The following is a 16,220-nucleotide window of genomic DNA, read 5'->3' on the forward strand; positions in this document are numbered from 1 at the left end:
TAGTAAGCTTTTGAAAATTTTGTCCTTTAAAGCAAAACCAGGATTTGTATTTGTCTTATTTCTCACTTTCTGTAAGGAAAGGGGAGTCTAAGGACATTATTAAGCCCTTGGAAGGGCCTCTCCAAGGATAATGAAATGAGGTGAAGGCAGAAGAGAGCATCAGGGGCGTTTCACAAGGGAATTGGATGAATAGCATCAAAGGAGAGTTGTCAGAGATGACAATAACCAGAGGAAGAACGTGGAGGACATCAGGGTAGAAAAACCCATCTGTTCCCAGACATTCATCAGCCTGAAGAGAGGTCCTGAGGAGGTCCTGGTCCTCAGGAAGAGAACCTGAATGTCCTGGTCCAAGTCCCAGACTGCATTTGCAAGAATTACTGTTTGCCTTTGCTCATTGCAAGGCAGGAAGGGGAGGACGTGCGTCCAGAGGAGGGCAACAAGGCTGTTTAAGGCACTGGAAGGAATGTCCTCTGAGAAGCAGCTGAGGACTTTGGGTTTGTCTTGTTTGGAGAAAAGGCGGCTGAGGGGTGACCTGATGGCTCTCTACAGCTTCCTCAGGAGGGGACGTGGAGAGGGAGGTGCTGAGCTTTTCTCCCGGGGATCCAGTGACAGGACACGTGGGAATGGTTCAAAGCTGTGTCAGAGGAGGTTCAGACTGGACATTAGGAAGCATTTCTTTACTGAGAGGGTGGTCAAACCCTGGAACAGGCTTCCTAGAGAGGTGGTCGATGCCCCAAGTCTGTCAGCGTTTAAGAGTAATTTGGACAACGTCCTTAAGAACAAGCTTTAACTTTTGGTTAGCCCTGAAGTGGTCAGGCAGTTGGACTAGATGATCATTGTAGGTCCCTTCCAACTGAAAATACTTCTATTCTATTCTATTCTATTCTATTCCATTCCATTCCATTCCATTCCATTCCATTCCAAATTTCATACCAGAAGGCGCTTGCCTGTGGGATCTCCTGGGAAATAGTTGGGAAAATGCCGGACAAGGCGGCCAGACTGCAGCACAAAAGGACGGCGCTGTATTGGCGCATGCTGTGTTGCACATTGATGCAAACCTGGGAGGAAAAGCTGTTGGAAGGCCAAATGATTCTTGCTGGATTATAAGAAATATGACCAATCATTCCGACCCCTTTTCCTTTCCCTGCCAGATTTAACAGACCCCTGTCACATCCCCTCTCAGTGCCTCCCCTCCAGGCTGAAGAGCTTTGACTTCGTCTCTCCCTGTGCAAACCCTCTTTGAATCCTTCCACCATTCCCCCTCTCTATGCAGATGTCAGAGGCAAAAAGTCTCCAGACCACGAGCTCTGCCAGGTGTTTGGGAGCACAGCACTGAAAATCTGGCTGCTTGTCATGCGTTTTTCCTGGCCGGATTTTCTGCTGGCCACTAACCCTTCCTCACACTCGAGAGAGATAGATTCACCACGGCCTCCCCCTCCCCAAGGGAGCCGCAACAAAACATCCTCACCTGGTGGCTCATTTCCAAAAAAAAAATCCCCACCTTTGAATAAACAAATTGTCGCTGTGATCTCAACTGCCCTTCAAGCCTATTTGAAATGGGACAGAAATTTCAGGACTTATTAAAATGAAAGGACAGAGATACACAAAACGCCCCGCAGGATTGTGTAAGCCTTGTTCCCTGAGGAGTTAGGCTGAAAATGTCAAGTATTACTGAACACAGCAGAACCACAAATTTTTGCTGCACCCAAAATAAATTGGGATTTACACCCCTCATCAGAATGTCAGGTTTTACAGCTTATTTTTTTTTATTAATTTTCACTCCATAATTAAGGAATATGAGAGAAGCATTGTATTCTGATGGGATTAGAGCAAATAACAGGGATTGTGAAAGGCCTCGAGCCACTAGAGTAATACTTTAATCCTTGCAAATACACCCCTGTCCTCCTGCGACTTAAAAAAAAAAAAGCAACATACTAAAAAAAACCTCCAACAATAATAAAAAGCATTCCCTAGGGAGACACATCTGACAGTCCTGGCTGCTCGACTTTCTTTGCCGCTCACGTCCGGAGCACTAATACACCAACTCCGCAGAAATAAGCAGCTGATTGGGAGCAGGCGTTGACCCATGCATGCAGTCTGTCTTACAGGCTCGGCTTGCCACTCCGGCACAGCGGATCTTACTGGGAAATGGTCTCGTTCCCACAGATAAAAAGTTTCCACAAACTAAAAGTCAGGGAAAAATCTATCCAACGAACTTAACGGTGGTTTTGTCAGGAAAACAAGGCCAAAGCCAAACATTTTTGCACTGGTGTTTGTGGGAGTCTTACCAACCTCCACAAACCTTTACGGAATTGGGTGGGATGGGGACAGCGGGGTTCAAGTCTTGGTCCCTGAGGCAGATTGGAGACAGGGTGGCAACTGCAGGCAAGGGTGCAGAGCACCCCCATTTGACAGGGGATAGCTCGCTCAGCTGGGGTGTAAATACAACATATGTAATACTTCCGACAGTAATATATATAATACTGTCTGTCTTCATGCTCCACGGGATGTCCCCTTGGATCTCCTCTTGGCCCAGTGTGGAGCTGAGACATAAGTACTATGAGGGGAAGGAGGAGCAGGTCGATAACGTTTGCAATAACGTAAAGAAAATGCTTCAGCCCATCAGTGTGAGCAGTGAATATCCTAAGGATAGGATGAGGGAAAGGGTTCCAGGTTGTGAGATCCAGTGGGATAGTGGAATTTTTTTTAAGAGGCCGGCAGAGTTCTTTTTTGATGCTGTGAATTTCAGTGCTGCTGTTTGCCAGTGCCTGTAGTGGAGGTCACCGGAGAGTAAGACTTGTCTGGAAACTCTGAGTTTTATCTTGTGAATTAATTTGAACACGTGCTTAGAAGCTGACAGCTGACAGTCACAAATCTAATCAAGAAAATGACGGAGGCAACCACCATAACTGAAAAGGGCAAAGAAATGTCAGCATTTGCAAAACGTAACAAGAAGCAAAGTATGTATGTAGATCGTAGTCTCGTTTCACCTACAATAAAAATAGACTTTTAATTTTGAAGGGCTGTAAAAAAGTTTATCTCCACACAGACCAACGCAACGCAGCTGCAGAAGGAACCCCAGCGAGGGCTCCCTCTTCGGTGCTGGTTTGCCCTTTGTGCATTCATTTCTCCAGCAGCGTGCCATGGACACACAGCAGGGGCAAATCGGAGAGCAGCACTTTATCCAAACACCAGAGAAGTCTAATGGTCTACTTAGGCCTTTTAAAATTATGTGGTAGCTAGCCAGTGAAAATCCGGAGCCTTCGCATTCTTAAATGAGCTGATACCATACTTCAGGGAGAAATAATTCTTCTAATTCTTCATGTTACAGTGCTCTGGAAACCCCTTGATTAAAAGTGTGCCTGGTTGTGCTGTACAAGTCCAGAGATGGTGATAGCTCCTGGCCCCAAACTGCAGTCTCAATAGAGGACAAGAAACAAATACCCACATCACACCTGCAGCGGGGAATGGGCATCAACCTCCATGATTGTTGAGGTCCAAATGGGCAACCTCCACGTTGGACCTCAGAGCCACTGACCTTGACAAACCCGGACCTATCATGCAGTAAGATGCAGGTTGGATCTGGAGGTGCTTTGCTACACCAGAGCAGTACACAAAGGCAGGTATGCACAGCTGGATAGCTATGCGTGCCCATCACGTCTATACCCACATAGCTGGCATGGGGAGGAGTGCTCTGAAAGGTCCTGCTCTGGCATGGCGCACACATCTTCATGCAGGCTTCTCTTGTTTTGCTTCCCAGGGATTGTGTGGGTGTTATGGAAAGTCAACGAAATGGACTTCAACCCTCAACTGTCTGTATGGCTGGGTTAAACCTTCTTACTCTGCTGGCACCAAGCAAGGGATGGAACGGCCCCAGTAGAGAAGAGGGTGGCACGGCCTCTTCATGGTCTAATCAAAACCGTTCAGTACCTAGCAAGAGGTGGAGGGATGGGATGGGGAGAGACAGGCCTTCTCAGGAAGGCAGGGACCCATCAAGCACGAAATATTGCCCACCAAACCCAGTCCCTCCCGACCGCCCTCTGCTCTTCACCGCAGTGGATCTGGGGGCAGGAGCAAAGGCAGCATGCAGCCAAAGAGGACAAGACAGAAAATACTGCTGGCAATTGAAAAGGTAACCAAAAATACTGAGTGATTTCTTTTTTCTTTATAAAATGTACATAAAGAACATATACCCTTCGAGGTAAAAGTGAGACCAGTTTGTAATTTAACCAGATACATCAACAACAATGACAAAAAATAAATGTACAGTGGGTGTGCTAGTAAAATAAGAGACCAAGTTTTGGCTATATACAATATTTGAGATCGTTAAAATGTAATAATCATTATATATACATTAAATACATACAATTACAGCTATTTATATAATATTTACACACACAAACACACAGATTTTTTCCCTTTGCAGTTGGTAGTGTGCAAGCAGAAGCGCATCTGATCTTTCCTGAGAAGGTGCTGAGGCTGCTAATTCTTACTCGCAGTGACATGCGTGTCTCCAATCTCTTTTGTGGTCAAATCTTTCACAAACGATTCAATGGACTTGCAGTCGCGGTTGTTGCAGTGTTCCTGTTTCTGCCCTATGGGCAGAGGACTGCAAACCTCCAGCCTGCGGAAGGCGAAGACTTGTTGCATGCAAAGATCCTGGATCCTGAGGAATTGGTGGTGATGTTTCTCCTGTTGCCAGCCATGACCTTAGCTGTGAGCAAAGCTACATGAATATTAATTTTCCAAGCACTTGCCAACATTCAAGTCTCTTTCTCAATGGAAAAAAATGTACAGAGAATAGAAATGGAAGGAAATTTATGGCAAATCACCTGTCATAGGTCCCTGGTAAGCTCTGATAAGGTGACACTCAACCTGATCACGTCATACAAAGAACCAGCTAGGGGAGACCATGTTAGGTGAGGTCACCAGACGCATGGAGACGCACCTACAGGGGGAACGCAAACATAATCCTCCTATTTATGTTTCCTGTCAGGCGTCCAACACAGAGTTTTAATCAAAGTACTAGAGTTGCTCTCATTAAGTCACAAAACGTGGCGAATGACTGGGAGCTCATTGCTGAACTTGGATGTTTTGGGGTGTTTGAGGAGGGGCACACAGGGAGGAGGGATTTGCTTCCCACATGGACAGTGCCATGGTGTTCTCTGATGACTTGACTGGTTTGTTCTCACTTGAGTAGTCCCGTTATGACACAACTATTTCCTGAGAGGTATGGGTAAGATCATAGTTTATTAAAGGAAAATCTCAGTGTCACCACTGAAACCTCTGAAAGACTTGCCCTCCAGAAGCGCTCAAGTGTAAGTGGGGTGACATCTTCACAGACTGTGGATGTGGTTTTTTGGGGGGGGGTAAATAAAACATCCTTCCCATAATAGAAAGCTCATAGTACAAGCTCCCTAATCTGACAGATGCAAAGGAAAACTATGTTGTATTTTGGTATGTCACACCAGGATGTACTATCCCAAGTACCCTGCATTTGGGTTAATAATAGCTCCTAGTTTTTACCATATATCTTTTCTAACCCAGAGATACTCCGGCGTCGCCAAAAACAGCCAAAAGGGGGGCCTGAAGGTGGTCTGAGGGTACAGAGCAGAAGGAGCTTAACAACAGAAAGAGAGGAAAATATGTTTTAAGGTTACTGGCACGGGAACAAATGACTCTAAACTGGCCATGAACACATTTACGCTGGACAAGAATGGGGGTGGCAAACCACCCAGCAGCGAGGTTTTGCAACCGCCTTTTGAGCAGCGTAAGGGGCAAAAATCAAACGCATCCTCCCTCTTCTACCTTTTAATGGGTTTTAAGACTGATGAATTTGTGAGCAGGGGCACGGTGGGTGGTCGCCGGCAGCAGGATCGCCCAGCACGTCCCTCCCCAGCACGAGTCCCGCAGAGCACCTTCCCTTACCAGGGCACGTTCCCATGGGATCTACGGGGTGACACTGGGTTTGGGGTTTAGGGAAAGATGACACAAAAATTCCGAAGACCGACGGTCCCAGGACTGCAGGATTGCATGAGCTGTGGGTCGCTAAGCTCCTTTGCACGAAGGAAAATCAAATGGTTAGTACCCGCTGGTTTAATTCCTCCTGTGCTGCTGAGATGGGGCAACCGTATATGAGGGAGCACGCTCCTGTGGCGTTGCTTTGTTGGGAAGAAAAAAAATCAGAAATGTAATAATAACCTTTTTTATAGCTTTTTATAGTTTCATGGGAAAATACAAGAATTAATCCAGATGGCACCCAATCTCTTTACTAGCATATATAGGCAGAGAGTGCTTAAAATACCAAACTGTATCTTTTTTATTGAGCTGCTCTAGAAAGCCATTCTTCTGATGGATCACAGTTCTTCTCAGGGAGGAAGAGAGTTTCAATTACCCTTTGATACATGAAAAAACATTACTAGCGAATAAACCCTCCAAAAGTAAAACCAGGTAAGCCTCTTCCAGTAAGGGTGGAAAAAAATTGGATCATTCTGACTAAACTACTCACTACAAAGGGATTTCACTGACCTTACAAGGCAATAAAAGAGAAACCAAACGAACAAAAAGCTGATGTTTTAACTGATTAACTCTGTTTTAAAGTTTGGGGATCCTAATTGCCCCCAAAAGCTGTTCAAACTAAATGACACCATTTACACCAGTGATTCAAGTGCTGGGTGTCAAGAAGGAAACTGCTCCGGCATCGGTGGAGGTCGGTCCCTGCGCGTGGGGCTTGCAGCCGCTCGGGGACTGGCAGCTGTAGCTCCGTCTCTTTTGGGTGAACCAGCAGTTCCTCCCCAAAATGTAAGAGGAAATTTCACATTTCTAAGGATTTCTGTGGGCCTGACAGTAGCACACCCTTAGATAACAATCTCCAAAAACTGGCTGATACGAGATGAGCCCAGTGTAAAGATCCTCCACTAGTTAATGCCTTCATCACATAAGCCATCACCACTTTGATGGGCTCTCAAGGACCTGCTCCTGCCTTCAAATCCTAATTGTCCATTTGTAGCGTGATTTGTAATGTGTTTGCCCCCTTTTAGTCTATGCTCTTTTATCCTTCCTTGAGTCTCGTCCAGGATTCAAGCCTAGCTGGAGAAGTGGTGCGTTGGTAGCACAGCGAGATCAAAGTACCTGGTAATTGTATGTGGGATTTCACATTCAAACTATGTGCTTTGGGACAGAAATGAACTTGGGTCGCTTTGTTGGAGGCAACGAAAGGGGAGCACTCTCATAACATCCTTATTCCCCCCAAGCATTCTGAGGAAGGATTTAAAACAACCGGAAAGTTAACCATGGGCTCCACCTACCTCTGCCTTGGAACACCCAGCTCGCTCCCACAGCCACCCCCACAGAAACCACGGCCCCTGATCCCAGCAGCCAAGTGTCGTGGCTGCTGCCAAGTCCACATTTGCACAATTATGCGTTTGATGTCCAATTTAAAAATCCATCAGAAACATCACTAGACTGGTTACCCACGAACTGAATCATAGCGTTTACTAGATTTCATAGAAAAGCCGCCAGTTCAAACTCCCTTTGTCTGATTGTCAGTCCAGAGATTTTACAAATACTACATCCATTTTCACACCAGGCTGAAAAAGAAAATTAAAAAAAAAAAATCAAGACTAGAAAATACATAGCTCAGTTTGTACTTCTTGCTCATGGCCCAGACAAAGTAAAATCCCATTGCCTTCTCGGTGGTTTACACTGGGAATGTAAAGGAAGATAACACCACTCCTAAATTAATACCTGAAAGAGAAAAACAGCTTTTCTTAGCACCTTCTTCTGCACCCAAGAGAGCAGTGTAAAACTGAAATAGGCATGGGAAATACATTTCCTTTCGCACAAAGGCCTGGGCTTTTCAGGACAAACAGATTATCCTGCCCCGAAAGAAGGACGACTGCGGTCTTTGGCTGTCAGTTGAAAACCTTTATCAAATACTCAACACGGTCCTCGACCGAGGGAAAGAAAAATCAAAATGCAAAGAGGAAACAGGGATTTCAGTTTGCAGTCTTAGCTTGGCACCTAAACAAGCAAGCATGTTCTCCGTTCCAGCATCTTCAGGCTGTCTCTGTCACAGCTGCCCGAGCTCGAGAGGACATTGCAGGCCGCTTTCCAAGTCTTCCCTTCCCGCGGATTCCCCCGGCATGCCGCCGCCAGCCCCACAGCCCCAGCTCTGCCCGGCACTTCGAAGATGCTTCTCCTGGCTTGTACTGACCAACGGGCCTCCAAATTTCACTTTACTTTGAGTCTATTTTTGGAAGGGATAAATTCGAGGGAAACATAGGAAAATATTTAAAGGAAAAGAACCATTTCACATTTTACTTCAAAGCGATCGACAGATGGCCGTTCTCTTTTTTTTTTTTTCCATATTCCCTGTTTCATCTGTTCAGGACAGTGAAATTGGGCGTCATAACACACAGCAGAATGAGGTCTGTCATCAGCTTAGCGCGGTGAAGTGGTGCCGGTCGACGAGCGGTGGGGGCCTCGTGCAGCACCGACTGCGGCACCAGCCCAACTCCAGCCCGGAGCATCGCGGCAGCTGCTGCTGACTGGAAAATGAGCAAAAAAGGAGCCGCCCAGATCGCACGATGGTCAGAGACGGGATAGGAAATGTAACAGGAGAGTCTCTTGCCAAAACCCCCCGCGCATCCACTCCTGGCAGGGCTCCTCAGCAGCCTCGGGCGAGGCCAGCCCCTCCGACAACAGTCACGCCAAAAAAGCCCACAGAGGAGCCTCTCGGACGATCGTGCAGTTCTGTGGCTTTCAGGAGAGATCACCAGGAGGAGACGTGACATTTTGGGTTCCACAAATCCTGAATTATGAGACACACCAACCTCCTACGCAAAAAATCTGTGTCAAGGTCTCACCATACCTGACCTGGTCCTCCATCCACAATTTAAATCCAGTGCTTGCCAGCGGGAAATCTGCTTTTTTTTTTTTTTTTTTTTTTAAAGCTGTCAAACCTCACAGTCTATCCAGACTCAAGAGCTTCCACCATCTTCGGAGCAGCCTTCCCGCCGCGGTGCGGGGGATGATTATGGACACCGCCAACCGCCTACAAACCAGGGACCCGGCAGCATCCTCAGAACGCTCCAGCCCCCGAGCATGACCAGTATGGACCATTACGTCTTCAGACACCACCAGTTTACCAGGGGAAAAACCAAGCCATCCCAGTTGCACCCATCCTGGGCACGTTGCTCAACAAACACACGTACCACTTGGCATACCTTACCTGGAAAGAGGCTTTATTGAACATAGCTGTAAAATTATCTCTTCAGTTGAATTACTGAATTTGCACAAACATTTCTCTACAGAATAAAAAAAATCAAGCCTTGTCATTGTTTTACTGCATCTCGTTGTGCTTTTTATACTCATATTTGCAAATATTATACTCGTTTGTTTGTTTTCGTGTTTGTACTCCAATTACTTGCATATCAGGTTTTCTTTTAATCCTAGGGTGTCGAGAGAACACAGAATAATAATAATAATAATTATAATAATTATAATAATAATACTCTTCTTTAGACAAAAGTCTTTTTTTTTTTTTTGAAATGAAGTTAAAATCTGAGATAATTTAAGGAAAAAGGTCTTCAAATTGTCATAACCAACTGTAAGGGAACTTTACAACGCAGTGGAAAACCGGCTGGCTAACGGTAGGTGTTCGGGTAGCTCAAAACCATTTGTACAGCTTTTATATATTTTTTTTTTTTTCTCGTTGTTGTAAAAGTGGATTTTTTTTTTTATTTTTTATTTTTTATTTTTTTTTTATTTCGCTACAATAACAAAATAATCTTTCGCGATCTGCTCAGAGTCTGGCTGCGGGGCAGGGGCACGGCACCCTGGGTGGTCGGCGGGCGCCAAGTCTGCAGGGAGCTCTGGGCTTTGGTGGTGTCTCGGTCGGCGCCGCCGTCCCCTGCGCGCGCCTCCCCGTCCCGCCGGGGCCGGCTGCCTTGCCAATGGAGGTCAGAGTAAGAAAAATCACTTCTGTGTGAAGTTCTACCACCTTCTGCGCTAAGTGTATCTTAACAACCTTTTTCCTCTGGTTGACCCACTTGATAACCTGAAAAAACAACAACAACAACAAAAAAAAAAAAAGAGAGTGCTGCTCCCATTTCCAGGACCAACGGAAGCTATTTTCTAATGGATAATAAGCTGAAAGGCCATGGCTGTCTGGAAGGTTAAACAACAAACATCTCATCCGAAAGGGCTTACGCAGCAGCTTAGGTCCATCCATCTCCAGAAGCGGCTTCGTCTCCTTGCCTGCAGTCTGCACACCCAGGCTCCGTAGTTTGTTTAGAAAATAGTTTGCACAAACCACATTTTAGCAGTGCAAGCTTCTGTGTTGAAACTATTATTCTCATTTTTTTTTATTATTTTTTTTTTATCTTTTTATCTTTATTTTTTAAATCAGGCTTGTTTCATTGAAGGCACTTGGTTTCCATGGCAATTTATAAAAGTCGGTGGTTTGGTTTCTTCACTTCATTAGAACAGATGACTTAGTCGGGGAGGGGAGAGGGGTGTTCGAGTGGCCGCAAGCAAACTCCGATAAGCCTGTGTAATATGTAAGCCCAGGTCGCACATCCTGGATAGTAATGCATGCAAAAGGAGACAGCATACAGTTATCAAGCATAGCCATGAGAAATGAAACAGAAATGTCTTAAAACAGCTCTGATTTAGGGTTATTCTCTAGGGGAGGTGACAGCCAAAGTAGAAAGGGCCTACATTTATTTAACCCTATACTAAAAACCTTCTTGAAGGGAAAATGAATGCCAGCTCTTCACATACCCTGTTTACAGTGAGGTGTTTCTCTCTCTCTCTCTCTCTGCTTTTGTTTTTATTTCCTCTCTCTCTCCTTCCTTTTTTTTTTTTTTTTGGCAGGCCATTAGGTTTCCATGGTAACAAGCAAACTATTCATTTGAAACAAAACCAGCCATGACTTTGTGCTTTGACAAGGGTTTCTATAGCTCTTTTCCGAGAGTTCAACCAGACGATGCTGTATTCATTATTGACCACAAAAGCACCTGAAGGTCTCTTCCTTACTTAGGCCAGATCTCGTTCTCACGCGTGGTTCATAGTGAGTTACACTCCTGTGATGCCTTTTATGTCCCCAGTGCTTTTTAATTAACTTTTTTTTTTATTTATTTATGTATTTATTTAACTTTTGAGTCAGTCAGTGGAGGAATCTTTGGTAGTTTGTTTTTAAATGTCCATTTTACAAAGACTCTTTCTTCATGCCAGTGCCTGGTGAATCTTTTGTAGCCTCTGCCAGGATAAGGTCACCTCTGATGACTTAAGACAGACATGAGGATGATAACTGGGATAAGTCGTATATGCGCTAATGTCCCAACAGCACCTGATCGTAAATCTACAAAAAGGGGGGAAAAAGGTAGAATTAAAGAGCTGCCCAGACACAGTCAGCATCGCTACAAGGCTCAGAAGATAAAAGGCTCGGCCACCGTAACCCGTCCTGCACACCAACACTGAGGCAGCCAGGGAAGGCAACGGGCTGGAGGACAACGGGGTTGGCGATAACTCGGTGTCACACCAAGTGCCGCCAACCTTCTCTGGCAGAGCCCCGGTCTCTGCAGGGACAGTGCTCTGCAAGGTCACCTCCTACAAAGAGGGGACGAGAACAGCACTCGCCAAACGAAGGAGGCAGGAGACGTTGGGATGAAGAACCACCTGGCTGCGTGGTTTAGGTCTGTATTGTAATGCACACGTGGGGGTGGAGGGATGAAACAAGGTCCACGGGGAATCCCAACACTGTTATTCATTAATTTCATATTGTTTGGACCGCCTGAACGTTTTTTTTTTTTAACATTGCTTTATCTGTCTGCCCATCTCGAAACCTGGCCGCCCAGCCCAGCCCCACCACAGAGAGCAGCCCCCCCGCCCTCCCCTCTGCCGAACGCCCACCGGCCTTTCACTCACAAGGCTGCTAAACCAGCATCGCCCTAGCTGAACAACAACAACGTTTTGACTCCTGAGCTTGCTTCCAAGGAAAACTTTTCACTTTAAGCCTCTCCATCTGAACCGAATAATACATTGTTCTCCTGGAGACAATCCGTTTCAGAAGGAGTCTCAAATTTATAACCACGAGAAGCAATTTGCTCCCCCCGCCCCAGTATGGAAGAGCCACTTACTGTTGGCCGGTTGGTCTGATTTCATACACTCTCCTTCCACAATTGACACATCATCAATAGCAATATCACCTTCGATGCCAGGGCCCCGGATCCCTTCAAAAATGAGCTGGAAAAAAAATAAAGAACAAGCAGATCAGAGGGTGACAAATGGAAAATGTTCAGCTGCATTTTGTGCGTCATTAAATGACATGGATGGGCTTGGAACAAGATACATCGTGCAGAAAAGCGCAACCGAGTTCACACATACTAGTAAGGTGAACACAGAGGGTGTGTGACCTGTGGAGGCTTTTGCATTTCAAAATGGGCTGAAAAATAGCAGATTTGCTCATCATCTGCCTAGTTGTCTTCCTGGTGTCTCCAGGTCAGCTTTGCCACTAACTGTAAGGTGTGTATTTATGCGAGTACGGAATTGCTGCAGCAAAGAGCAGGATTAAACGGAGGAAAAGTTTTAAAGAGATTTGGGGTGTTTCTTCCCAGAAACTCCTGCCACCTGAAGCGAACGGCAGAGGCACAACTTGAAGAACAGCATCTGCAAGGTGTTGGAGGACCGAGCATCTACTCAACCACAGATGGCATGAAAAGACACAGGAGCCAGAAAAACTCCACAGTAACATGAGGTTTCTGGCTCTTGAAGGTAGGCCCAACCAGTCCCTCCCACCTCATCTCCCACACTGGACTCACTCATCTGCACCCCGGTGGCACCTCCCTGATGGCAGGAGGAGGAGAGGAGATGCCATCCTGCAACCTTCCCCTAGCCCATCAAAGCTTGGGAGAAACCTTTCAGTAGCCAGGCTGGTGCTCCTTCACCCATAACGCAAAGGCTGAATTTATCTCAAGGGACTGGAAAGGGACTACCTGTGATTCATAGAATTGTAGAATGGTTTGGGTTGGAAGGGATCTTAAAGATCACCTAGTTCCTGCCCCATGGGCAGGGACACCTCCCACCAGACCAGGTTGCTCCAAGCCCCGTCCAACCTGGCCTTGAACACCTCCAGGGATGGGGCAGCCACAGCTTCTCTGGGCAACCTGGGCCAGGGGCTCACCGCCCTCACAGTAATTTGAATCCCCTGAAGTGCCGTGGGGATCTCCTGCGATCACGTTGGTGGATTTTAACCTCCAAGATCTCCTGCTGCAGCAGGAATTGAGGAGAGTGACAGCCCCGCTTCTCTTCTGGCCCTTTTAGTTGCTCATCATCATGTCTAGAAGCTTTGATCCCTTCTAGGATTGGTTTTATATTTGTCAGAGAACATTGCGATGTGTTTTATCACAGAGAGGGTCACGGTAGAGATTTTATTCCTCTTTAAGGCTTTAACCTCTGCTAAATGGATGCCGGTGATTTCGAGGCATCTTGAAATCACATTTCTATTAATCCCCCTCTGTCAAATATTCCTAGTCTGAAACCCCAATGGCTACAGCTGGGAGAGGAGACGGTGCCTGTGTGGAGATGGATGGCTCGTTGCAAGGTCGGTAATATTATTTGCCATAATGTTTGCTATTAGCCATGGATTACTACTGTACTAAAGAAACAAAGTTATCCGCTCTCCTTCCCCAAAGCTGATGTGATGTTGTTCTGCCATACTGCTGCTTAATTAGCTTTGCCAAAGAGTGGACTCGTTCTGCGTTGCGAGAAATTTATTCACTAGAAAACTTCAAAGTCTTTCTAAAAAGATGAAGGAATTATGTAAGGAATATATTTCCCAAGCAGCACCATTTGCACAGTTATCTCTCCTTTCCCTTCCCCCGCCGCCACCCTCAGTCCTTTTAAGTATTTTTGGTTAACTTGGATGACAAGTTTTTTAACTTTAATCTGCAACAATATATGCATGAAATTAAATGAATTTTATAAGGGCGTGCTGTGGCGCTAATGGAGACGTTAACTCTTGGGGGTAGAGTCAATTTGAAAAAAAAAAATAAATTAATTCCATCTGGAGCAAAATACTTAAATTACTCTTCATAATGATCTAACTGCATCAGGGAGATGTCTGGGGCACTCAGATGGGCTCTCTCTTGTCATTGATTTCAGCAGGACACAGATCCAAGCCTCTTTTTTTGGCAGCTTCCGACATTTCTTCGCTCATTAATGCAGTTTAACCAGAGCTGCTCATTTGAAATGGATACCTTTCATTATAAATGACGAGTAAACGCTCAGGGCAGTGGAAGATGACCCTGGAGATCGCGGGGGTTGGTAGCTGGTCCAGCCGGATGCGTATCACCCAAGGACCGTATCACAACGGTGAGTGATGCCACCAGACATCGCATCACACGGGCAATTCTCCACTCCGCTGTCCCGCGGAGGGCATGTCCCTCAACCTTGGCCACAGACACATCTCGTCTCCTTCCTTTTCCTAAGGCTGAGCATCCCCAGTAGGTGCCTGACCCTGCAGCCATAAGCTGGCAACATAAAGCACGTATTTATAGCCCGCCCGGTGTGTCCTAAGCCAGGTGGTAAGGTCTGTGCTGGGAGCACTAAATAAACGTGGAAGCTCTGCATTTGGAGCAGGAGACTCCGCCGGTATTTTATTGAAGCGCGACACCGTAGGTTAATTACTATAACAAGGTGGATATTAATGCAACAGGGAACTGTAATTGGGAAAACAGTAAGTTTTTCCATAATTTACCCTGTTGTCTGAAAACAGTGTCTCAAGTAATTATCCCTCTGACAATTTTTCGACTCTACCTCTGACGGTGGAAAGTGTTCAGCTCGAGAGGAAAGTGTCTTCTCTTCTCCCCCAAAGTACAGCTTGCCCTCCTGCTCCTTTGGCAGCAGGCACGTCACCAGCCAATGGAGTTTAAAGTCAAATCTTTCCTGATAATGAAAAAACACTGTTTCCCGACAAAAGGACTCTACACAAATACAACGGCCAGCATTTAATTAAAATTTGCATTTGGCAATGAGCTTTATGGGCCTCAGAGAGGGGTTGTTATTAGCCAGCTTGGCCACATGCTCAGAACAAATCACCGCAGATGAGTGTTGGCACGGCATGGAGCACGATCCAGCCTGCAGCTCACAGCGATTGGCAGGAGGTGCCAGATGATCAGAATTCCCTATCAGTACCCCCGCAAAACCTATTATCTGCATGTCCGCGGCTTTACAAAGCTGTTAAAAATACTGCATTTAGCTGAAGAATAGAGGGACGCAGCAAAGGCCACTCTGCTCCCTTGACAGGGGAAGTGGAAATTAGCCCCCGCAGTGCCTCCAGAGTTACCCCCAGTGCCTCCGGGGGATTCAGCTTGTGCTTCCTCAGCCACATTTCAGGCAGACTTTACCTTCTGGCCAGTCTCCTAGTAAGTAGAGAGGAGCCTCATGAATGTCCCCAGCCGGACAGGGTGATGACAAGGGTGTAAACCCTTACACTTGCTGTAGGGGGCTGAAAATCTCAGCTGTCCGTCAGAGTCATTTACTTCAGGGCAGATCAGTCCCTCTTTTGCAAAAAATGTCTTTGACACAAGGAGGTGCCAAGGAAAGCATGGCTCTAGGCAGGTGGCTCCTGCTCAACTCTGAACTAAATTGACACCCTGTGGGATGCCAGCACGCAATGCATCACTTCCACGTGCCCTCTTTATCTGTGTTTCCTCTTTAAAAATACTTAATAAGTGAATATCTGACTAAGATGGCTTTTATGCAAAGCTTTTTCTGATTCCAAGCACGGTAGTCCTCTCAGTTCTTCATGACTGAAGCTTTGTTATATATCTCGGGGACTGGGAAGGTATAAAACAAATCTGGGCTGCACTTTTACTCCTATAAATTAACCTATAAAAAGTTTTAATTTCTGTGTCAGTGTACTGTTTTACTGCAAAGATTCACTTCAATTCACTCTCCTTAAATTTAACTGGGAGGTTTATATTCTTTTCTACTTAGACTCCTAAATGGAAAATAAAGTTTGTTTGATGCTGCTAAAAGTGTAATTTAAGGTTCCAACCACTCTGACGTTTATTTGTTATATTTGTGCGGAGCTTCACGGCTTTACATTCGGTTTATGCTGCAGCCTTTAAACATGAGCAATGTAAAAGGTGAAAAACAGCCAAGCAGAGGAGCTTCCACTTTGTGTACCAGCTGGTGGCCCCAGCGCAGGTGGT

General features: G+C 45.9%; 1 protein-coding gene across 1 annotated transcript in view; it reads right to left on the reverse strand.

Moving 5' to 3' along the window:
* Positions 1–4,200: 4,200 nt before the first annotated feature.
* The window catches only part of MDGA2 (MAM domain containing glycosylphosphatidylinositol anchor 2), a 369,386-nt gene continuing 357,366 nt past the window's right edge, over positions 4,201–16,220 (reverse strand). The window contains exons 16-17 of the mRNA XM_063333753.1: positions 12,144–12,249; positions 4,201–11,365 (exon numbers count right to left, since the gene is read on the reverse strand). Of these exons, the coding sequence (XP_063189823.1) occupies positions 11,277–11,365; positions 12,144–12,249 (195 nt within the window). The 3' untranslated portion in view covers positions 4,201–11,276. The remainder of the gene's footprint in view (positions 11,366–12,143; positions 12,250–16,220) is intronic.

Source organism: Chroicocephalus ridibundus, chromosome 4, assembly GCF_963924245.1.
Source record: "Chroicocephalus ridibundus chromosome 4, bChrRid1.1, whole genome shotgun sequence".
NCBI lineage: Eukaryota > Metazoa > Chordata > Aves > Charadriiformes > Laridae > Chroicocephalus > Chroicocephalus ridibundus.